Source organism: Halyomorpha halys, unplaced genomic scaffold (genome assembly GCF_000696795.3).
Source record: "Halyomorpha halys isolate HHAL.00 unplaced genomic scaffold, Hhal_1.1 Scaffold233.1, whole genome shotgun sequence".
In the NCBI taxonomy this organism is placed as follows: Eukaryota; Metazoa; Arthropoda; class Insecta; order Hemiptera; family Pentatomidae; genus Halyomorpha; species Halyomorpha halys.
In genome coordinates this window covers 603,018-627,573 of record NW_027111122.1, presented here as the reverse complement: position 1 = coordinate 627,573, position 24,556 = coordinate 603,018, and the positions used below count along the sequence as shown (strand labels likewise).

General features: G+C 34.2%; 2 protein-coding genes across 2 annotated transcripts in view; one reads left to right on the top strand and one right to left on the bottom strand.

The window, feature by feature from the left end:
• Positions 1-4,502: 4,502 nt before the first annotated feature.
• On the bottom strand, positions 4,503-14,167 carry LOC106679923 (uncharacterized). The gene is made up of 2 exons (XM_014419322.2): positions 14,132-14,167; positions 4,503-5,278 (listed from the first exon to the last, which is right to left on the bottom strand). Exons 1-2 carry the CDS (start codon positions 14,138-14,140, stop codon positions 4,727-4,729), a joined length of 561 nt encoding a protein of 186 aa, XP_014274808.1. The 5' UTR covers positions 14,141-14,167; the 3' UTR covers positions 4,503-4,726.
• A 6,502-nt stretch (positions 14,168-20,669) lies between these two features.
• The window catches only part of LOC136796199 (spidroin-1-like), a 17,076-nt gene continuing 13,189 nt past the window's right edge, over positions 20,670-24,556 (top strand). The window contains exon 1 of the mRNA XM_067049200.1: positions 20,670-20,690. Within this exon, the coding sequence (XP_066905301.1) occupies positions 20,682-20,690 (9 nt within the window). The 5' untranslated portion in view covers positions 20,670-20,681. The remainder of the gene's footprint in view (positions 20,691-24,556) is intronic.

Genomic DNA, 24,556 nt, shown 5'->3' with positions numbered 1-24,556 from the left:
GACCCGGTATAAAAGTTAAATTAAGAGAAAATGAATCTAAAGCCAAACCACTGCCATCGGTTGAACAAAAACTTCCAGGAGAACGAAATGCTAATGGTGGATCTGTGCTCTCGAGTGTACAAAGTATTTTTGGTAAAATATTCAATGTTGGTCGACAAAAACTTACTGAATCATTATCCTTTAATGGACCAAAATTATCCGAACCATTTGTTAAAATCAATGCACCCAGACCAGCTGGTAAGCCAGAACAGTTTTCATTACAGAACCATCCTGGCAATCTTCCTGAACGATTAAAGTTTCATGGACTTCAACCTACTGATGAATCAGAATTACAATTACCTCGATTTAAACTCAGAAATTATCATCAAGTCGATATTAATAGACATAAACATCCAGAATCATCCTCGAATGAAGACCAAAATCAGTTACCTGGTAGGAGAATTATGTACCGAAAAGGTATATTTGATGACCGAAATCAGTTACCTTATAGGAAAAGTTTGAACAGGAAAGGTATATTCGATAACCAAAATGAATTTTCTGAACATAGACAACCGCTTGGTATGAGAGAAAATAGTGATTCTGATGACGTGGATGAAAAGGGACCAAGTATAAGGGAAAGAGAAGATCCCAAGAGAAGAGTGGTCCTGATCATTCCCGTTCCTAAAGGAATGGGAGAACGTATGAAGGATTACGAAGGTATTGTAGCGTTCCTGCGTCAGCTGTTCCCTCGCGTCTTTGAAGCCTAATTAACGGCTGCAGCCTTCCAAGTCATATATTTATTGAAAGATATGATTATTTAATGAATTAAGACAAAATAAATACTCTCAACTTCAAGGTAATTAATTAACTTGTGGAGAAATGAATATGTTAATAATGTAATGTTATTACGTTATTGGTATAGTTATGATCTCTGAACAGAAATAAAATGACCCAAAGAATACTTATATAAAATTATATTATAGTTATGCTATGTACTGTCTCAAGCTTTAGTCGGGATGCAAGGGTAATCGCTGAAGGCAATTATCCAAAAATAAATTATTTTATATCGAGTCCTGTAAAAGCTATTATTATAATGGGATTCTGTTCCAAAGGCTTGTTTTGTGTTTACCAGTTTACCAATTAAATATCTTTATTTCTATAAAATATTTACCATTAATTTTACAATATAATGAAGGTTGGTATTGGGTAATATAATAGTAAATAAACTGCATCAAGGAACAAAGTATTTATTTACAATTTATTGATATATAATGTTATTTAAATGGTTGTAATGATTCAGATAAATTGTTGTCATAAATTATTGTTTAATTTATACTTATAGCTGTTGATTTGAATGATTCATGCCATGAGATGTAGTTCCGTAGGTTTCGTCTTGTTCATAAGGGATGAGACCTCGATCTCATGGCTTTTCTTACGATTTCGTTTGGTCGAAGTGCATCTAGCCCCTCTTCGTTCTTGTTTCTTCTGCTCCTCTCCTACTTCTGTCCAGCCTGGTCCTCTCTACTCTAAGTTTTCCTCTTCACTGCACTTTTTACACACCATAGAGCTTCATTGTGTACTCATTAAAAAAATTTTTATTATAATCTGAAGCTAAAATCTTTCAAAAATATCCAAAGTTTCCTAAAACCATGACTAATTACGCTTTATTATACCTGATGTACCTTATTCCGGAATCATGTAGTAGTCCTTCAGAGTGTCACATAGCCTCACAGAGGTTCGGTCCATGGACGGCCTTCTTCGGAGAAAGAAGTATAGATCCTCATGCGCCTGCTGACTTCTTCGATCTAGTTCGCTGGTGAGTAAATGAGGATACCACCTGATGACACGGATAGAGGCAAAAGTAGACGAGAACCTACTGGACTGATAGGATGTGGGCTTATTAAAAGCTGCAATGATATGCTGTGTCAAAAGAAGCATTTTGAACAAGATTCAGGGCATGAAGAGACGCCGTGGGGTTCTGGTGAAGGAAAGATTGAAGAAGGCGTTCGGTGGTGGCAGATGGACCTCCGTGGCGGATATCTACCAGATTTTTCAAGAAAATAATAAGTACAAACAGCAGTTCTTGCGCATTTCAATCAATTTAATGAAAAAGTTTGTAGGGTTTAATTTTGTGCGTTGAATCTTTGGTTACGAAAAGTGATGGTGATAATTGATCTGATTTAGATCCATCTGTATATATAAGGTATTCAGTCATAAAACATGGTACCTTATACTTTTTGGTGAATTGAAGTTTTTGATAATATATGAATCCTTAAAGCTAATTTCACAAGTGTTTAAATGTAGGATATGTGTAGGGAATTTCTTTTAAATAATAAAATTGATAGCTAGTTAGAGGTGTTTACATCGGTTTCTGTTCGAGCCTTACTCCAGGTATCCCGAATGTATGCTAAAAATTTAATTTAAATTAATGTGGAACAAGTTGAATTATGGGATAATAAGCTGCTTATGAATAAGCACATATATTTTAAGATTCCAAAATGAAATCCCTGAGAGAGTAAATGGGTTAGTATGTTAGTACAGTGATCAATCGTTATATAAGGTAAGAAAAACTTTGACTCTTATGTGAAATCAAGGATATTGATGCTGCTTATCTGGTGACGTCTTCGCCAACGCAGTCACGTCTGCGTCTTGTGACCGCTTCCCTCGTCCAGGTTGGCTGGCAACCAAAATGTTGGATACCATGTAAATTCACTAGGATCTCGAGAAAGGTTGCTTCTCCCTTAGAGACTGGCCAGGTAGTCATTGACTGTGGCGTGGTAGTAGGGATGGTCCAAGTTCTATCTTGCACGCCACGATAGATGATATTAAGAGGTATCGCAGTCGCGGCGCCATCGGGGTCTTCGGGTGTAAGCGGGCATCAGAAAATGAGAACTCCGGCTCTGACTTTATATAAAATTAAATAAGTAACGAAGAAATCGATTTGTTTAAATCCGACAGGAGGTAAAAGATGGCTACCTAAATCCTATTATACAATTTTTAATGCTAATAAATGTTCTGACAAGAGCTCTTTGGGTTATAGTGGTGCTGAAGATACAAACTATTGTTTTGTTTATTGATCCAAAAAAATCGGATTCAAGTTACTCCTACAAATAGAGTAGAAAAAATGTCCGTTTTTTAAACTTCTTAGCCTGGTTTGAATGCCTGCTATTTATTGTACTTACCAACTATAACAGCCTCTTTTTCAATTAAACTACTTTGCAAAAGAACATATTAACTATTTCTTCAATTATGAGTCAAGTATATGATAACTTGATTTAGTAAAACATATACATAATGTATAATTTGTAATCAACTAACAAATTTTTTATAATATTCCGCAGAATACAAATTTTTGCTAAGGCGAACATGACAGAATCTACTGTTACGGTTGTAATGTCGTATTAGGTCTTGCCTGATAGTTGACAGTAGATGTAGCGTAAATGAAGCTACTGCCACGTTAAACATGATGTCTGACACATAAAAATGTAAGAGGATGTAACGCTTTGATGAAAAACAACTGCAATTATCCCTCCTAATTTATTTGTTCTTATACCCACAAAACAAAAAGAAAAATGTTGTGAGTAGCAACTGGTAAGTTTTATTTTTCAATGGAATCAAATTAATTGAGAAATATAATTTTGATATTTTTTTTTCATCCAAGCTATAGATATTTCATCCAAATATTACCTTCATAACGTAACAATCAATTTTTCACAAGTTTTATTTTGTCAGTTACCATGTTTTACGACCGAAAGTCTCATATTATGGAGGATTCCGACATGTTTTGAATAGGAAAAGAAAAGCTGGCTTTATGCAAAATAAACATATTTATATCACAACAAACACAGATCATAAGTTCAGAAATAAGAAAATTAATTTATCCTATATTTTGGCATTTTCATTGATTGAAATTTAAAAACGTTCAAACCTGTTGAAATATTAAGGAATTCTCTTTTGTAAATTATATGATAATCCATTTTCTAATAGTTAATATGTTTAATGAGTCACATCCATCTTTCTCGATTTATCATAATTATCATTTTTTTTTCTTTTATTCTTAATATAGAAAAACATTAAATTATTGCCAGTATCTGCTTGGCAATTGTACGTTAAACTAGTATTTACTTTAACATTATATTGATTAAAAAATGAGAAAATTAAATTTAAAAAATAAAGCTTTAATCCATAAATGCAACAATATTACTGACTATATCAAGAAAGATATAATATGCTTAAAAGGTTATTAAAAAGTTTATATGTGGAAACAGTTTTTGCTATATTGAAGAATATAAAGTTGTTGCAAATATAAGAAAATACATTTGTTGATTTTGCAGCAAGATGACCAGATATTTTGGTTGGTTATAATTATATTTCCTATAGAGACTTATGAAGATGATTTTAGACAGTATAAAACTCAGAATACATTGATAAGTCTTTCCATATGTAAGGATTAGTCAAAGCTTACTCTGGATTTGAATTATGATGATCACACCGATAATTATTAATTAAGTTCTCTTCCAGGAAACAGAAATTTCAAAATATATTATCTAAAAACAATAATACCTACTCTTTTTTTTTAAGTGTTTATTTTATTCCAATCTGTTCAAGTATGAATTGAAAAAAGTCAAAGAAACACTTCTCAGTTTTATCAAGAAAGATATCATGGAATATAAAACCTGATTCACATAACTGAGCCAATAGATAATATAAAATAGACTGTGACAGAGTTATCCCACTAATGACATTGCTAACTAAAAATAAGAGGGAAAGCTTTATTAAGAAAGACGAGAATTCCTCCTGGTTTGTGGACCAATCGAGACATATCATTAGGAATATCAACCACCACATAAGGGTTCCCTCGAGCATACCGTTCTTCATAGTAAAATGTTCTCTTAACTGAACCATCTTCATTTTCCTGCATTTCTCCATCTTGTGAATTAGGTCCTTTGTCTTCTTGTTTTCGCACTTCAGCGGCATCATTATCATCTTCTATCATTCTTGTCCCTACATTAATGTAATCCTTTTGTGTATTTCCCTCTGAATGAGGTGCTATAATATAGTTTTCTGAGTTTTCGTTGATTTCCTGATTTTCTGTTTTCTTTAGGGTTCTCTGAATTTCATTTTTGTCTCCAGTAACCTCCTGTAAAACGGGTTCTTGAATATCGGTTTTCTGAATTTCTCTTCGAGATCTAGTTTCCAATGTAGAAATTAGATCTACGCTTTCTTGCAAGTTAGTCGCCACTAGTACTGAAATTATTGATCTGATGTTGAGAAGTGTAAAAATGATCAGCTGCATTATCTGCAAATTAGGAAATTTTAATAAATTAACTAGTAAACAAGGAAACTGTTTATAAAATAATTAAAACTATAATATTAAAATATAATAAAAGTTATAAGCTAATCTTATAACGGATTGAATTATATAGAAGCTTCTCTTCTACAATAACACTGCTTTCCATTCCACCACTATTTCGTGGTAAAGAGGATGAAGTGTGACTATCTTCGTTACCGCACATAATAATAATAATAACTACTAACAGTGAACAACTAGGAAGCAAAAAAGGAGCTAGAGGATGCACAGAGCTTTTAGTAATGGTTGCTTCATTTCTGCATAGGTGTCTAGAAGGCAGTGAAACCTTTCAATGCCATCAATCGATTATAGAAAGGCTTTCGATTCAGTACCACACAGTTGGCTGCTCGAAGTATTAGAAATATATAGGGTCCAAACTAAAGTAAACAAACAACTCACAAATTTGATGGCAGGCTGGATGACTAAGCTGAAAATAGGAGTAACCCATAGTAATAACCAGATAAAAATTATGAGGGATATATACCAGTGAGATTACCTTAGCCCGTTGTAGTTTTGTACGGCAATGTTCTCATCAAGTCGGATACTGCGGAGGAACAAGGTGGGCTACAAACTCAATTTCAAGGACGAAGCAACCATTTACAAAGTATGAGTGAAATAGTGTCATCCTATACCACAGATATAAGCATGTCATGACTTGATAAATACGCTGTGCTACATGTGAACAAGGGAAAGGTGGTCAATGTCCAGGATAAATGAAGATGGATACATTAGGGAACTAGAAGCCAAAGAACAATATAAATATTTAGGTATACAGCAGCACCTCAAAATATGGAAAGGATGTGAAACAAGAGCTAATAACAATGTTGAGAATGAGGCTCCGAATATTATTGAAGACCCAACTATCTAGAAAACAGAAAAAAAAGCCATCAATACTTGGGTCATACCAGCGCTAAGCTACAGCTACCATGTAGGTATACTACGTTGTCAAATACCATCCAACAAGAAATAGGTCGTCTTGTGAGAGCGACACTCAAACAAGAACGGGTCCGCCATTCCATATCATCGACATCCAGACTTTATTTATCCAGGAAAGAGAGATGACGAGGACTCATTAATATCAAATGTGTGCCGCAAGTAGGAATTATCTCTACGTCAATATTTCCATTCAAAAACTACTAGTGTTTATCTGGGAATTGTTACTGACTGCAATGAACCTGAGTAAAGCGGATGAGCCCAACATTGTTTCAGAAAAAAGAACGACTGGTAGAATGGAAAAGCAAGTCTGTGCATAGGAGATTATATAGCCAACTGAACGAAGCCTCCATAGACAAAGAAAGATCATTTGAATGGTTAAAAGCTGGAAGGCTATTCCCCGTGACAGCGATCAAGTGATTGCCACCAGATTATATAGGAAGCATGGGCTAAAAGACGCAACAGCACTGGATAAGTGTCCATTATGCTCAGTGTATCACGTGTGGTTGTGGAGTGTTGGCTGATACTGAATATTTACAAAGGCACAACAATGTGGCCAAAATTTTGCATCAGGTTCTCGTGATAAAGTACAAGTTAATTGATGATAAGATCCCATACTACAAGTACCACCCAAATAGACTCCTCCAAAAAGGTCCTCTCAAGCTCTATTGGGACGAATCAATAATTACGGACCACAAAGTAAGCCATAATAAACCGGATAGCCTACTTATAGATATAAGAAAAAAGAAAGCAGAACTTACTGCTTAGTTTCGGCATGTATCGGACTCCCCCCATCGGACGAGTTCCCATGATTTGCAGGGCAATTTGTTAAAAAATGGAAACTATTCTCCAGTGCCATTCCATTAAAAGCTTCTATGGGTCCATATTAAATTTGTGTGAACCGACTCTTAGATTAATTACATATTTACCGGAGAGTCGTAGTTGGGCAATTATTCGCAAGTGAGTAATAGGACAGCTGATTTATACGTAGCTTTGAGGAGCATCCGTTTTGATGAAGACCCTACTGTACCACAGGTTATAGGTCGATTCTCTTAATAACAAGAGGTCTTTATCCTTGACAAATTCCCTGTATCTATCCAAGACCTTCCCCATTCTAATTTTGATATTTACCGGATCATTAAGTAGTATCGGGTCAAACATTTCGAAGCTTCCTAATATTTTTCTTATCTGTGTCACCCAATTATATTGCAGACTCAAACGGTTGTTACTGTCCAGCTGCAGTAATTTTACAATATAACATTGTTTCACGAAGCGAGTACAACTCATGTTAAGTATTTTTATTAGCCAGGACAGACTTTCCTTTAAAACGTGATACCCTACAGAAATGGGTGCCTCTTCTAGTCTTACCATAAAGTGTGGGGTGTTACGTTTTAAAAACAATAGTCACTTGTAAGTACCTCGCTTGTGTATTTTCCAATTCCTCTATGTGCTTTTTGACCCAAATGGGTACAGCGTAGGATACAACTCAACATAGTCGACTCTTAAAGTTTCTTGCCTCCCGCGAGATTATTTTAGCCTTCACACAGGTACTCAGTACTGCCACGATGCTTGATACATCTCACGGTTAAAAAGTGCGGGGGGCTTAATATATCTCCCTGGAGAACACCTTATTGTATTGCATAGTAATTTCTATTGGGTCACTCAAATGGCTGCTACATTTTACCTACATGGTTAGATTTTAATATAAATATTCGAGCATTCTAAGGAATTTGCCCCTTATTCCCATTGAGAGAAAAGTCTGCACCAAAGTTTAGAATGCGAGACTGAATGTTCGAAAATCTAGGAATATTTAGTAAGCAGTAGGTGCATGTTTTAATAAATTAATTTGTGAGAAGGACAAAAAACAAAAATATTGTCCATGTAGCCTCTGTCCTGCCGGAAACCCAATTGAGATTTTGGAATGGCATCAGTTTCTTGGTACCTGATCGATAACCTATTATATAAAATGGTGGTGAAGATTTTAAGAAGGCTGTTAGTTAGAGAAATACACCTAAAATAACCCAAGGTTATTCAAATTGCCTTTTTTATGCACCATAACCAATTTAGCATTGGTTCATAATTTAGGAAGTTTTTCAGCCTGCAATATTTTATTGAACAGCATTTCTATATTCAATAGCTAGTTATCGGGCAGATTTTTGAAGAAATCATACGTTATTTTATCGAATCCGGGAGATTTACCAGCTTTATATTTTTTAAGAGAGTGGTCCATTTCAGTTCTTGGGTATCAAATTTAGGTTGGGTTACATAAAAAAAATGCATGCTTAATTCCATTCTCATGGGATATATTTCATTAAAGAAGGATTCCCATTGAGTACATAGAATAAGGGAGGACTGCTTTTTATTTACTCTAAATTTATTTATAATGGACCAAAATGAAGAGGAGTCTCGGCTGTCCAACAATTGTTTGATTATACTTTTGTGATAATTTCGCTTTTTATATTGAACAGAGTCAGCGTATATATTTTTAAAAGTAGTATATATTTTAAGTGTGAATTCTGAAAAATTGCACTTCCCGCACGTTTTAACTTTTTTTTAGTTCGCAATCAAACCATGGTTCCCAGGAAATTTAATTAAATTTAAATTTTTAGCCGTTTGAATTATATTATATAGAGAGGAGCACATTCAAACATGTATCAGTCTGTGCTAAATGTAACAGCCGAGGAAAAGGATGATGAATTAAAACAAACTTTAAAGCTGCTAACACGTGAGGGTTGGAATGGTTGGAAAAATAAAATAAATATTTCCCTGACAATACAATTTCTTGAGATTTGTACTAACTGTAAGTTTCCATAATGAGAAAACAAATTATAAGCAGACCTTCAAACTCTTACTCGAGAAATGAAAATTTTCATAGAATTAAAAGGACTTAGAGAATGTCAAAGCAATCTGGTGATATTCTTAGAATTATGAGTTTTCTTCCTATCTACCTGTCCCTGACAATATTGTGAAATTATTAACAATTGGCTAGTTGTTATCGAGGGTTTCACACCTTCGTTAATTCTGAGAGGTAAATTATTATTAACAATGGGCTCACAATTTCATTACTGAATTTAATACTGATCAAAATTGAATGATTATGCCAAACAGTTAACGATGGCTAATAGATTATACCAAGTATTGACCTTCCTATATCTGAGTCAGCGTTTTTCTTCTTTCCATACCTAGTCGTTGGATACGCCCCATATAGCTACTTCTAGTTCGGCCTCGACTCCATACATTTTCTTGGCACTTGGTCTTCCCTCATTCTACTGATGTGTCCATATCGTCTGTGTTTCGCCATTGATTTCATTGAAAGAGATCTGAAGTTCTTCTCTTATTCTTTCATTCCTTATCCTTTATCTCCTAGTTTTGTCCAATATTCTTCCCCGTAATCCTACTCAAATACTTGTCTTGGATGACCCAACTTTCACTGCCGAATAGAAGAAATGTTGTTTTAAAAATGTGGAGTTTGATGTCCTTAACTACCTCCATCTTTCTTACAATAGTATTGCATATCTGGTAATAAATAGTATTTGCTTTATTTATCCTGTTGGATACTTCATGGCCTATTTTACCATATTTATTGAAAATTGTTCCTAGGTTTAAATTGTAGTCCACCTTTCCCAATACTTCATCATTGCACACTATTCTTATATTACCCACGTCCACTTCAGCTCTGGCAACAGTCATAACCTTGCTCTTGCGGCTTTCAATACTCATTCCTTGAGTGAGTTCTTCTTTCCATTCAATAAGGGCCTGTTGCAATGTTTCCCCCGAGTCTTGTCACCAGCACGATATCGTCTGCATATAGAAACGCCTGTACTTGTACTGTCCTCATGTTCCACATACCGACTACAGTCCTTCATCCATAATACCATAAACAATAATGGACTGAGGCTATCTTCTTGTTTCACACCTCTTTCCAAAGAAAATGGTTTAGACTCAATGCCATTGAGAAAGAAGACCTTTCTATAACTTGGTAGTGAAGCACTCTCTGATAGCTTCAACATTTATCAAAAAAAACAATTTTTTCCATTCACTTGCCTATATATGAAATATATAGTAAGGGGGTGTATTAGGATCGTACTAAACTTAGAATTTTAGTTTTCGACGAAAATGCACTTTTTGAGGTCTTCTAAGTCGAAATAATCAAGCCTCGCAAAATGGTCACTGTGTGTTAGTATGAAGTCAGCATAGATCAAAAACATGAGTTAGTAGGAAAGTGGGATTTAACACGAGTATTTCCATGGGGCGTGACATAATTTTTTTTATAAAATAGACTGACCGGAAGTGCCAGTTTACAGCATAAATATTTCACATACTTTTCGATTATCTGAAAAAAAAAATGTCAAATCAAAATTAAACATAGTTTGTTGAAGTACAAACGAATGGTTGTTAATATCAGCTAAGTCTTATTCTCATAGAAAAAGTCTGGCAGGGCTTAAATTCGGATTTTCTACAAATCTTCCTCAGAAATACCATTAATTTTGTTTAACCGATAAAAATGAACATTTCTTATTAGCAATAATCAATAGATAAAGACAAAATCTTTTAATTCAGTCCTAATTTTTTTATGCTAAAAAAAAGGCACAACACATCCAATATGAACGATAAAAGCCAAAATCGGCCGACTATTCCCAATTGAATTGTGCCTTCATTATTTTAAAATAAACTCTTTTTTTTGTTAATGGAATGTAAAATTTATATTTGTTATTACAATCTCGAGAAACCCTAAAATACAACTTTTATATTAACAGACAAATAATAATGTTTTTTTGATAGTTTTTGATTTAGATTATTTTTTTTTTCAAAAAAAAAATTAAACAAAAGCCCACTAATCTAGATGGAGACGTAAGTAGGGTGCTAAATGAAAGTTTTTTGAAGCACCAGATTTTGGCACCTTATGGTTTTAGACTTATGTAATTTTAGTAAATTAACTACAGATAAATATTTTACAAATAAGATTCAGTCATTATTAACACAACAGACGGTGTAGCACTTTCTTGGCCTGCTCGCCTTTTCTGTCATCCCTTCGGGCTCCTCACCTATTGGATTTTCCACTTTTTCTTGGATCTTATTTTTCATTATTAATCTATCTTGGCTTCGGTCCTCCCCTTTATTTAATCCCATCTAGCTTCCTATGATAAAGCCTCCTTTTTTTTATTCATTCTCAGAGCATGTCCCAAATGTTTTATTGAGCGAAATGGGAGGTAGCTAGATTGCCGTACACAAAGTAGAACTCTTTGTTTGTTCTTATGCGGAAAGCTCCTTCCTCTCGTTTAGGTCCTACTAACCCTCTAAGGATTTTCTTTTCAAAACGATCAATTCACTCTGCAGATGCCTTCCTAAGGGTCCATGCTTCGCACGCATATGTAGCAACCGATTGTTGTGGAACATTGTCTTGTGCTGTCTTAACTTGGTTGTACGGCTGAATAGTCTCAGGAGGCTCGTAAGAAAAACTAAACTTTATTGGCAGCCATGTTAGATTAAAATGTAAGTAAATGTATATATATTGTAAATTTAGGCTTAAGATGAAGAAATGAAACACAAAACGTCAAATATTGAAAGAAGTATACACAAAATTAGTAATAAATGAAGTTTGGATTCACTAAATAGACAATAGAAAAATTGGTAAACTCCCCCTCCCCCTTAAAAAAAGGTATTAAGTTAAAATGTGCTTTAATATTTTTAAGTTTATTAGTGAATTTTCAACGTTTCGGCCTGTCAAGCCATCCTCCACAAAATCAGTAAGGACAATTATTCTACTACAATACATAACCACATTAATAAATATAAATTAAATGATATTTGTTTACTGAAGGTATGACTGATAGAAGTTAAAATTGTAAGATAGGATCAATGAAGATAAATGAAATTTCATGCAATTTTGGTATAGTCTAATATCATGAAAACAATTTTGATTAATAAGTTAGTTTTAATATTTTTGATTATGTATTTTATTAGAATAATTTTTAGTCCCTGCAGTTTTTTTACATGGCTTGACGCTCCGAAATGTTATGAATACATTAATAAATTTGTGATGAAGTATGGACAGCCAATTTTGCTTTAATTCATATCCCTGCCTTCACCCCAAATGAACTTATAAGTGAAATAAATACAACTGAACACCTCCATAGCTATGTTGGCTGATGAAACAGCAGTGTTCTCTCAACAAGATGAGATAATAATAGCTAGAAACACTTTGCAACGTCACTTTAATGATCTAGAACAATATTTCACTAAATGGATGATTAGTCTAAATATTAAAAAATGTAATTCAAAAGTTTTTACTCTTTGACGACCACCAGACCCACCGGAACTAATCCTCAGAGGTAAAAATGTGAAATGGAATCATGTTAGTGAAACAGTATTGTAATTGGGAATTCACCTCGTTTGCCGCCTTACCTGAAACCACCATTTCAAAATCATACTAACTCAGGCCTACGCAAGGTTAGCAATGCTATATCCTATTTTAACAGAAATTCCAAATTAAAACCAGAAAAAGCTGTTCTTATATTTAAAACATTTTTCAGGCCACTGCTGATGTACGGCTGTGTGGTCTGGAGAGCTGCATCCTTCACGAAAAGGAAAAAATTACAATATTTTCAAAATAAAGTCCTAAGAATCGCAGTCGTTGCTCCTTGGTTCATAAGATAGTCAATTGCATCGGGAATTACAAATGGAGTCAATAGAGGATTACATCAAAAAACGGTTCATGAAGTTCCACTCCCAGTTGCCGACAGTTAAAGTAGCATTGACCTACAACTTGGGAAACCCAACCTCAACTCGAAGACTGAAGCCCTGGCTGCTGCAGGACATTAATTTACTGTTATAAATTCACACTACTTCTATTTTACTTATTATTATTTTTTTCTTCTCTCATCTTTTTTTTCAAATTAATTTTTTTTTTTTACCACTAGACGGAAATTGTTTGTTTTGTTAAGTCTACAAATGTTGTTCTTTTTTATTAATAATTTTTCTTTTGTCTGTTATTAAGAAGCATTATTCTTATCTATTTATTTTCTTTTAATTATAACATTGTATATAGTTAGAGTGACGTTTTGTAAGAGACTATATACCCCCCATAATCAAATATTAAAAAAAAAAAAATGAACGGTTATATCAACCATGTAAGACCCACAAGGCCGATCTGGTATAAAATAAAAAAAAAAACATTTTGCCCATCTCTACCACTCTACACATTTCCCCAAGTTAAAGTTATCGCTATAAAAAATTTTGTACCTGCCAAGAATTCAACAGTTTAACAAATGATGCTCGTTATCTTTTGTTAAACTGTTACCCGAGTTTTTTAAACCGGAATGTTATCAGAAGAGATCGGATAGTCTTGGTTGGCCTTTACTGTTCGAATCGGATGTTTTGATTTTTCCCTTTATTTATTCACAAAAATCTTTAATATGGTGTATTTGTCTATAGGTTATTATTGATAATAATGAAAACATTTTATTGTTTTCAAATTATCAAAATTAAAAGTACTTTTGAGAAAGGTTTGTTGAAAAATCCACATCTAAGCCTCGTCAGACTGCTTCAAAGAGCATAAGACCTTTTCATTATTAAGTACAATTGTACCTTGTAGTTTGGCATACTGAGTATAATCAAAATCGTTAGAGAAGTTTTCGAGAAAATAGACTTCTCAGACTATATTTCCGCCTTAAATATGTAATTTCAGTTCCGTACGGCCTTTTCTACGTTAGCTAGGCAGTTCACAGAAACACAGAAAGACCATTTTGCAAGTAGAGGTAAGTGGAAGTAAAAATCAGTTAATAATATGAACCTAAATTTAGATTGAATATATCTTAGTTTATTTTTAAATTGATTAATTCTAGAAAATATAAAAACTAATATATTTACCCGAGACATGCTGAAATTCACAACTGAGCAGGAATTAGAAGAGAAACAATGGTCTATTAAAAAAAAAAAAAAAAAAAAAGATATTGGTTCGTTAACTTCTATAGTCACAAACTGTCTAACTGCCCATTTCGTTCTTAGTAACTCTTGTCTTATTTAATTCTATACTGAAAATATGAGAGACAAAATAAAATGTATTTTTATTCATTGTTAATTCATACACCTATTTAAATTAAAAATATTTGGTGATTATTCCACGCGCACCACTGCTGCCAAAGTCCCAGCTGCAAATCTTCCTCTAACGTACTACGAAATAGTTAACCCTCTCAGATTTTTATTTTTTCCTGGTTAATAACCTAAATATTTCTGGAAATAAGAGTACTAATATAGAAGTACTATATGCCGTTAAAATATATAACATATTAGGTCGTAAAATGTAATGTGGAAAGAGAAAAAATGGATATATAAATTTTTTTCTAATATGAGATTTATTTTTCGTATATAGGACATGTGTATTTCTGGGATGTGACAGCAAATGCTTTGTCTATCTGGAAGTTCAATTTCATGGAATCGTTTTTTATATACATATTTTTTTAATGCCTCGAAAATGCCATTAACGATTTTGATTGTTCTCGGTCTATCAGTGTAAAACTTGGTGGCAATTAATATTAGCTAATTCTGATCCATAAGAAGGGTGATAGGAAAAATACCAACAACTACCGGCCTATTTAATTTGGTTTCACTTTATGTTACCTCTTTTCAAAAATAATATGCGCCAGAATGTCAAAAGCAATAGATGAAGCCCTACCAAAAGATCAAGCAGGGTTTTGAAAAAGCATGTCGGTGATTGATCATTTAATATCAAAATGAAAAATATTCCCTATAAGTAACCGAGTCAGGCAGGGAGATTCCCTATCACCAAATATTTTTATAGCAGAGCTAGAACAAATCTTCGAATCTTTAGACTGGGAAGACATGAAGTTCTCACAAAATGGAATGAAGCTGAACACTTGAAATTCGCAGACGACATGGTTTTGATAGCAAGCTCAGAGGAAGAAATAGTGCTAATGATCAATCAGTTAAAAGAAAAAAGTTTTCTCCATGGATTGACATTGAACTCTCAAAAACTGTCATAATGACCAATAGCCCTTCGGAAACTATTAGACATATGAAAATGGGCATGACCAAATGGTCTCTGACTAAGAATATAGAGAGGAAGATTAACGTCTGTCAACGAAGAATGGAACGTATAATTCTTGGAGTCTTTCTAAGGGATAGAGTTATCTCGGTTCGATTAAGAAAAGAAACCATGGTTAACGACGCCAGAAGCTACGGTAGTAGACATGGGTGGTCCATCTCATGAGGATATCAGTTTTCCATATCAGAAATGATAGCTGGGCGTGGCGAGCTTCACAATGGGTTCCCTGGGATAGGAAGAGACGAAGGAGACGACAACGCAAGCGCTGGGCCGACGAAATAATAAAACAGTGTGGCAGTTCAAGATGAGGCATGCTCGAGATATGGAATTGTGGAAAACTAAATACCAGCCGGTTTTAAGGTTGGACTAGTCCCCGCTAAAAAGACTAATCTCCCACACGGGAAGGTCTGTATGTGAATATGTTTAACGTTTAGTAGTAGTGACATTCCGAAACATACAGAAATATAGGAGTGTGTATAATTTCCAACTGTAAATGTAAGCATGCAAAGGCTGAATGATCAGGTTTGAGTGATTTTATCAAGAAGGCTTCTGCCTTCCATAGACCTCCAACAACTTAAAGAGGAAGCTCATAGATTAATAGCCTCTGAAAATGATGATAGAATATAAGAATGGATCCAGAGCCCGCAGCTAGAATCAGTTCATAAATTGGCATAGATGTGAGGAATAAACAAATGGAGATTGACCCCGAATTAAAAAACAGATTACGTCAATCTGTTTTGACTGAGCATGGGCTGTTTGATGGGATAACGCTTCAAGAAAGATCGCCATTACCACGAGTACCATACAATAAGAAGTTAACCAATGTGATGAATACGTGACCCAGGAACATTTAGGCCTAATAAATGGACTTCTAGATATTCCACACTGGCTATATATCGCTGCCAAAATAGTTATGGTAGAGCTTGGAATAAAATAATGAAAAAGTAGAGGATGGTAGACAAAATAAAACGGAAATTTAACAACTTACGTGATAAAAATTGGTGTCATTTCAAATTATATTAGAAGTCCTCAGAATACAAGACCCAAGACAAAGAAAAATATAGACGAGGTTATTGTACAAGTACCTGGGTACAGTACTGGAATCCGAATTATTTGATAGGCTGAAGCTACATTTGGATAGCTTGAAACAAAAGTTAACAGTTTATGCAAACCGGGTACGCAGATATAATGAGGCAGCTTTGCGCAGACATCAGAATCAGCTATTTTAACAGAATGAACGCCAATTTTATAGAAGCCTTGACAAAAAGGTGAAATCGACAATTTATTACCCCGATGATATTGAAGCTTACTGGAAGGGTGCGTGCGAAAAATCTACTAACCACGACGAAAACGGATAGAAGAGGAAATACGAAGTTTTGAGAATGCTTCAGAGATGCCTGAGGTAACTATAACAGGTGACGACGTAGCAGAAAAAGTCAGGAATATGAATAATTGGAGGGCGCCTGGCTCTGACGGAATTCAGAATTACTGGTTAAATATTTCGGAGTTTGTATGAATTACTTGCCAATGGCTTCCAGAATATACAAGATGGTAACCACAGAAGGTTTCTAAGACTTATATACTCCCAAAGATGGATGTGCAGAATATATGATCCAAAGATTTAAAAATAATAAAAATTTTGAGAACGAGGCTCCGAAAATTATTGAAGACTCAACTATCTATAAAACGGAAAATCAAGGCCATCAGTACTTGGGGCATACCAGTGCTAAGCTACAGCTTTGGTATTCTACTGTGTTCAAATACCAGCCTACAAGAAATAAATCGTCATCGAACGACACTTACGCAAGAGCGGGTCCACCATCCCACATCTTCCAAATCCAGACTTAATTTATCCAGGAAATAAGGAGGACGAGGACGCATGTTGCAAGCAGGAATTATCGCTACGTCCATATGTTTGCATTCAAAAACCACAAGTGTTTATGTCGAAAATGTTACGATAGATTATGGTCTAACCGCACTGAACCTTAGCAAAATGGATGAATTCAAAATTGGATGCACAGTGCTAGTGGGTACGGAGTACCTCCATAGACATAATAATGTGGCGAAAATTTTCCATAAGACCTTAGCGGAGAGCCATATTATAAGAATAATGGAAGTAGGATACTTCAATAGACCCCCATCAAACTGTATTGAAAAAATCCATTACAACTGACCACAGATTGCACCATGATAGACCAGACATACTTCTCATAAACGAAAAATAAAAGAAACCAAAGATTGTAGGTATTACTCCACTGTGGGAGGAAAATTGAAGAAATGTCAGGAATTGGATGCCGAACCAAAAAAGTTGTATTATTTTGAATCTGAAACGGTAACGCCAATTATCATATCTACAAATGTGCTGATCCCGAAGTCAACAGTGGAACAGATGGACTCGATAAGGAAGAGGAACTCAACAAGCGGTTCTCTGAGATGCGAAAAGAATCTTGCGGATGTTTTTAAATATTTGATTAAAATTCAAACTGCAGGTGGTTGAAACAGCTCCCCCACGTCAGCTCTTAATCCGTGCAGAGGGAAAACAAATAAATATTAATAATAAAGGCATAAGGAACTCGAAGGTTCGATGCCGAAACCACCAATCACTCTCTACACACATCCTTCCAGTGACCCAAACCCAATTCTACTATATCAAATTTACAGCGATCCTCCAATCTACGTTTAGGTCTACCTCTCGTACGCTTATCCGTCGTTTCAATGTTTTTAAAATGTGTCCTCTCATAACTAAGCCATATACCTAGCTTATTCGCCGCAATGCATAACCTGATTAATATTTACCAGGTGCTGTTCCCTTAATTCAGCGTTGTGTATCCCTCAAAATTCTCGAATGTTTTACGTAATACTTTATTTTTGAAAGCCTTAAGGCGCTTTTCATCTCTCAGTGTAAGACACCACGTCTCTCTCGCATCCATAAAGAACAGAGGGAAGGATAATAGCTTTGTAAATTCTAATTTTTACGTTAGGGTAGAAGCTAATTAGTTTCGAAATTGAACTATGCCAAGCATTTTCCACCTTCAATCTCGCTTTTATTTCCACATAAATTTATTTCTAGTTACCGTATGACCTGAATACCTAAACCTACCTACTTTTTCAAACCGATTTCGTTCTATATACCACGGAAATTTCTCTCGTTTCTTCTGCTAACAATTTTTTTTTTTTTTTTTTTTTATCCGTAGTTATTTCGAGACCTAGTTCCTTGCTGGAGTTTATTAACGCGTTTATATTTAGTTTCATTGTTTCCTTGTCCTACCCAATAATCAGAAGGAATGTACCAAGTTCATTTTTCTCCTTTGGTTATTCACACAATTCTTTAATATTTTCCTTTCTCCATTGTTAAATATTTCTATTTTTAACAAGGGAATTCGTATTTTTTAAAAAAATAAGATTAAAAAAACTTTAAATGAAGAATTTTAAAAACTTGGGCATTGAAGCTCTTCTGCTAGACCATTTTAGTAAGGATAAAACCTATCTGCTATTAAAGACCACCTAATTTTAGATTAATATTCTGAATGTAATCAAAATCGTTTTAGCAAATTTTGAGAAAAATGAAAAATCGAGTCTATAAAATTGTTCCTCTGGTCAGGCGATTTTTACGAAAAATTTGATGAAATATTTAATTTGAGTTAATATGACTTTTCATTTTTGAGCTAGACTGTTCACACTGACCCAATGACCATTTTGCGAGACTGTGTTATTTGGACCCGGAAAACGTGAATTTCCGTCAAAAACTGGTATTCGAAATTTTACACGATGGTAATACTTTCCCTTACTGTATATTCCATATATAGACAAGTAAATGTACACAATCTAGTGTTGAGTGCACATCACACAACATTCACTTACAACCCAACTTAGCAATATTTTCCCATACGAATTTTCTAAAGATGCTGTTCTGGTAACCTACGGCAACGGAAAGGTTGAATCAGAAGGCTTCCATGTATTTGGACCAGTAGCGCCCATGTGGCCAGCATCAAAAGCTTGCCTCCTCCAACGCTTGGTGGCCAGAGAAGCAACCCAGACGAGTGTGAGATAGCCATCTTGTCTCAACCAGAGAAGCGTCCATCCTCTATTTTTGTTCACTAATCATCAATATCCACATGAGTGAGGAGAGTTACTTCAGTGGTTTCCAGCAGGAGAGAGGAGATGCTTGGAGATGCGGGGGGAAGAAGGAAGAAAGAAGTAAGTCCATCTAGCAATAGTTTACATCCACATCATCATCAACCACCTTAATGTTAGATCTACAATTTCCATAGCCCAGTCATACAAAATTCTACTAATAATCATAATGTTTTCTTTCGGCCACCCACTACACCATTTGTAACATAAAAGAATAGAATTTTATTTTTCATTTAATCATGTTCATTTTCAATTATACAGTCCACTCCAACCCAACCAGCCAACCAAAAGTGAAGTGTGTCTTACAATGCGGTTGAAGGTATACTTCATACAGGTGCTGTACCATTTGGAATGTTTAGTGGTAAAGCCAATTGTAGTATCTAGAAATGGGCTGATCCCAAATTCAACAGTGGAATTACCACTAGCCCTTGGACGTTTATCCGTCGGTTCAGTGTTTATTACCCAACTTGGTAATACTTTCTCGTGCTAATTTTCTAAAGGAGCCTTTCTGTTGAAAATTTCATTACCTACAATTTCAACGGTTCCTAGAAAAGTACTTTTTATAATTCTAAATACTAAATATTTTTAAGGTACTAAAATTATTACAAATCTATAATCTACATTCTGCCCTTAAGCATCTATTGAAAGCTACATTGTTATTGAATCATTAATGAAAACACTAAATAATATTTTTGAGTTAAAAAAGGGAAACCCCACCGCACATGCGGTCACACAGACAAACTCAAGTTAGAACAGATCTTTTAATAATCCGTTTTTCCTCACTCTAGAATACTTTCAAATAGTTAATACATTACTTAATATAACGGCATATAATATTTCTATATTATTACTCTTGTTTCCCGAAATGTGTTCTTTAACCTGGAGAAAATAAAAATGTGGGAGGGTTAATTATTGTAGATAATCAAAATTACAGGTACGTTAGGAGGAAGACTTTTTAAGAATTCGTCATTTAAGGACTTTGCAGTTAGTGCGTTTACAAGAGTGGATTTTAAATAAGCATATGAATTAACAACGACTAAAAATGTATGTATTTTTATCTCTCTTATTTTTACAGTAAAATTAAATGGCACGTGTTACTAGGAACCTATTGGGCTATTAGACTGCGACTAACATAGAACTTAATGAACCATGACCTAATTTTTTAAATTATTTATGGACCGTTGTTTCTTTTGTAATTCATAATCAGCAGTGAATTTCAACATGTCTGAGGTATATATATTCTTTTTTTTAAACATAAGTAAATTAAAAAAAATTAAGATAAATTAAATTTAAATCTAGGTTCTTATTATTAATTCATTTTTACTTAACCTAAATATGTAATATATAACTAATAGAAGGTATTGCCATCGAGGGTTTGACAGAAATACATATTTTGAGTAAAAAAACCAAGTTTTGCTCTATGGATTGTGAGTGTGTGTGTGTCTGTGTCTGTGTCTATGAACAGCCTAGCTCACAAACAAATAATCAAACTGAAAATTACATATTTTTCCCCACATTTTTCCATTTTCTTAAAAACTTACAATTTTGATGAAACTCGGCATTTTTAAGAACAATTGAATGACCTTTAAGCTATTTTTCATCCTCATTGGAATAGCCCCACATGGCTTCAGATACATCTTCCTCTAAATTATCTTTAATCTAGTTTATTTGACAAAAATAAAAATAAATAATTTATATTGTTATTATTTATATATTGTTATATTAATTATAAATATTAGATAAATACGCAATATTAAAAAGGTTTATAAATTAATTAAGGAGAAAAAATGAAAATTAGAAATATTTGATTCTAACTGCTGCCCAAAACTTCCCGATTGCATTACTGCTATATAATCTTTTGTTAAACTGTGGTATTCTTGGCTAGAAAAAAAAAATTCGTTATTCCCAGCCTGAGAAACCCTAAAATACAATTTTTTATAGTAACACTAAAATAAAAAAAAATTGTGTTCTACGGTCATTATATGTTTTTCGAAAATAACAAAAATAGTGGCTCATGGTTTTATGCCATATGCACACATCACCAGACTTATATTTTAAATTTTCTTCATCCGCTGTAGTGTGCTACTATTTTATTTTCTGATTTAAGGGAATTGGTCGAAAATATTTTCGAGACTGCCATTTGAACTGGGTGCCTCAGCAAAATAATACGACGTATCTCCTAAAAAATCTTTCATCGATCAGTTGTAATTTATGCTGATTTAAACTGTAATTTACTAGTTCATTTAATTCCGATTTCACTCGGGTATATGCAATAAATTAAAATAGGATGTCAATACTTCACCACAAAATTATCGTAAATGTGTTAACAATATTTCGGCATTACAAGCCATTTTCTAGTCAAAATTCTGCATGGACTTAAAATTGTTATTATAAAATACATAATTAAAAAAAATTATCAAAAGTTTTTTCATGATATTAGACATTACCTAAATTGAAGGAAATTTCATTTGTCTTCATGATGATCCTATATTACATTTTTAAACATCTATCAGCCATACACACAGTAGACAAACATTAATTACTTTATTTTTAGTTATGTGGTTACGTACTGTAGCTTAATTATCACTTCGGATTTTGTGGAGGATGGCTTAACGGACCGAAAAGTTGAGAACTTATTAATAAACTTATGTTGAAGTATTATTAACAGCACATTTTAACCTTATTTCTTGCTCAAAATTTCCTATAGCACATGTGGTGACTCCAAACTTCATTTATTATTAATTTTTTATTTTATTCTTCCAATCTTTGACATTAAAAGGTTTCATTTTTCCATCATCAGCCCAAATGTACAATTTATTCTTATTGTACCAGGTCATTCAAAAAGTCCTGTCGTTTTTTTGGGGGAAATTATAAATAAATAAATATTTTCAAATAATCACCTTTATTCATCAAAATATCCACCGTTACAGTCGGTAACCTTCTCCCAACGAGATGGTAAAGCCCCAATTCCTTCCTTAAAAAACTGTTGATTTTTACTGCAAAAATAAGTGGTCAGTTCGTGAATTAGGTTGTCACGGTCTTGAAAACATTTTGGTCTCAGATTGTTGTCGAGATCTCTGAATAGGTGATAATCAGTGGGTGACAGGTCAGGGGAATATGGTGGGTGAGGCAAAACTTCCCAGCCTATTTCTGTCAATTTTTCCCTGGTCAATTTGGCGGTGTGTGGTCGAGCGTTGTCTTGAAGAAGCAAAGGTCTTCTTCTGTTGACTAAGCAGGGATCAAAAGTCTTAAGCTTGGATTGGCAATGGTCCAGTATATTGCAGTATGCTTCTGCAGTGATGGTTTGCCCTTGATTCAGAATCTCAAAATGCACTATACCTTTGGCTTTCTTTCTTTGGATGGAGATCTGGTTTTGGAAATTGTTTAGGTTTCTCATCTGCCGACAACCACTGATATGATCGTCTGAAGTTGTTGTACAACACCCATTTCTCATCACAGGTGATGATTCGATTCAAAAAGGGTTCGACTTTCAAGCGGGAAGTTAACGAAGATGCAGTTGTCAAGCGAACAAGCATATTGGCATCTGAAAGCTTACGAGGAATCCATTTATCCAGTTTTTTCACTTTTCCCAGTTCTTTAAGGTAATTCCAGGCAGTGGTGGCTGAGATATTAAGTTGAGAGGCTATCTCTGAACAACTTTGACGCGGATCCAACTCTACTACTCTTCGAACGTCCTCCTTATCAACTACAGTTGGTCGACCTGAGCGTGCCTCGTCTTCTAGTGTCTCGTCGCCTCCACGAAATTTTGAAAACCAAAATTGTGCCTTCCGCTCAGACAGCACATCTTCCCCAAACACGGAGCATATTTTTCTAGCAGTTTCGGCAGCTTTTGAGCCAAGTTTAAACTCATAGAGCAAAATCGATCGAATTTGAGTTTCAACTGGAATCATTTTAACTAGACAGTTGGATGGTGACTGCATTAAATTAATCCTCCTTAGCCTCCTATTCATAAAGTATAAACATTTGTGTTTACATGGATAAAAGTTGTATTGAACGGAATTAATTAGCAAACACTCTAGAATCAAAACAAACAACGAACAAACGAAAAACGACAGGACTTTTTGAATGCCCTGGTACATAGAAATATAATTGGTAAAATAATTGTCTATAGTTAATTTCCTTTTTCTAAAACAAAACATTTGGTGCGGTGCGCGCATAACACAACATTCTCTAACGTTCCCAAGTTTTATGTAGATGAATTGGCTTGATATGAAGCTATTAATTTTTTTTTTGTGTTTTTTGAAAAAAATTAAATAAATAAAGACAAGGGAATGCAAAAATTTATAAATCAGGGTTATCGAGGTGGTGATAACAAATTTAAATCTTAGATTTTAAAGGATGCAACGGTTTAACAAAAGATAGCAAAGCCATCATGCAACCAGGAAAGATGAAGAAAAGAAAGGCGGTCTTGGCTATTCCGGTTCTAATCGGATGTATCTATTTTCCTTCTTTCAATATTAATAAGATTCTGTATTATTTTATCTTTATCTACAGATAATTGCTAACGATAACTGTTTATTATTTTTTCAGTTAAACAAAATTATTGATATTTAAGAGAAAGAATTATACGTAACATTTGAATTTTTGCCCTGTCAGACAGTTTAACTGAGGATGATATTAAGATCTAGCTGATATTAACGATCAATCAATTGCACTTTGACATACCGAGTTTAATTTTTATCGTTTTCAAGAAAATAGGAAAATAAGTGAATATTTATTCTGTAAACTTCATCGCAGACTATTTTATAAAAAAAAAGTGCTGTCACGTCCCATAAAAATATCCGCCTTAAATATATAATATCACCTTACTACTAACTCACGCCTATGAGATGGGCTCACAACATACAAACACACAGAGACTATTTTGCAAGACTAGATTATATTCCATCTAGGAGACCTCAAACGTCCAAAATACTACTAGCTCCATTTCGCCCAACAATTTTGACAAACTCCTCGTCCCAACTACAATTGAAAACCAATTCAGCATCTCATACCCCAGCTCTGTGTGTGGAGCCCAGCCCCAATCCAGCACTCCTATTCACAACTATCATTAAAAACCGATGCAGCTTCAGATA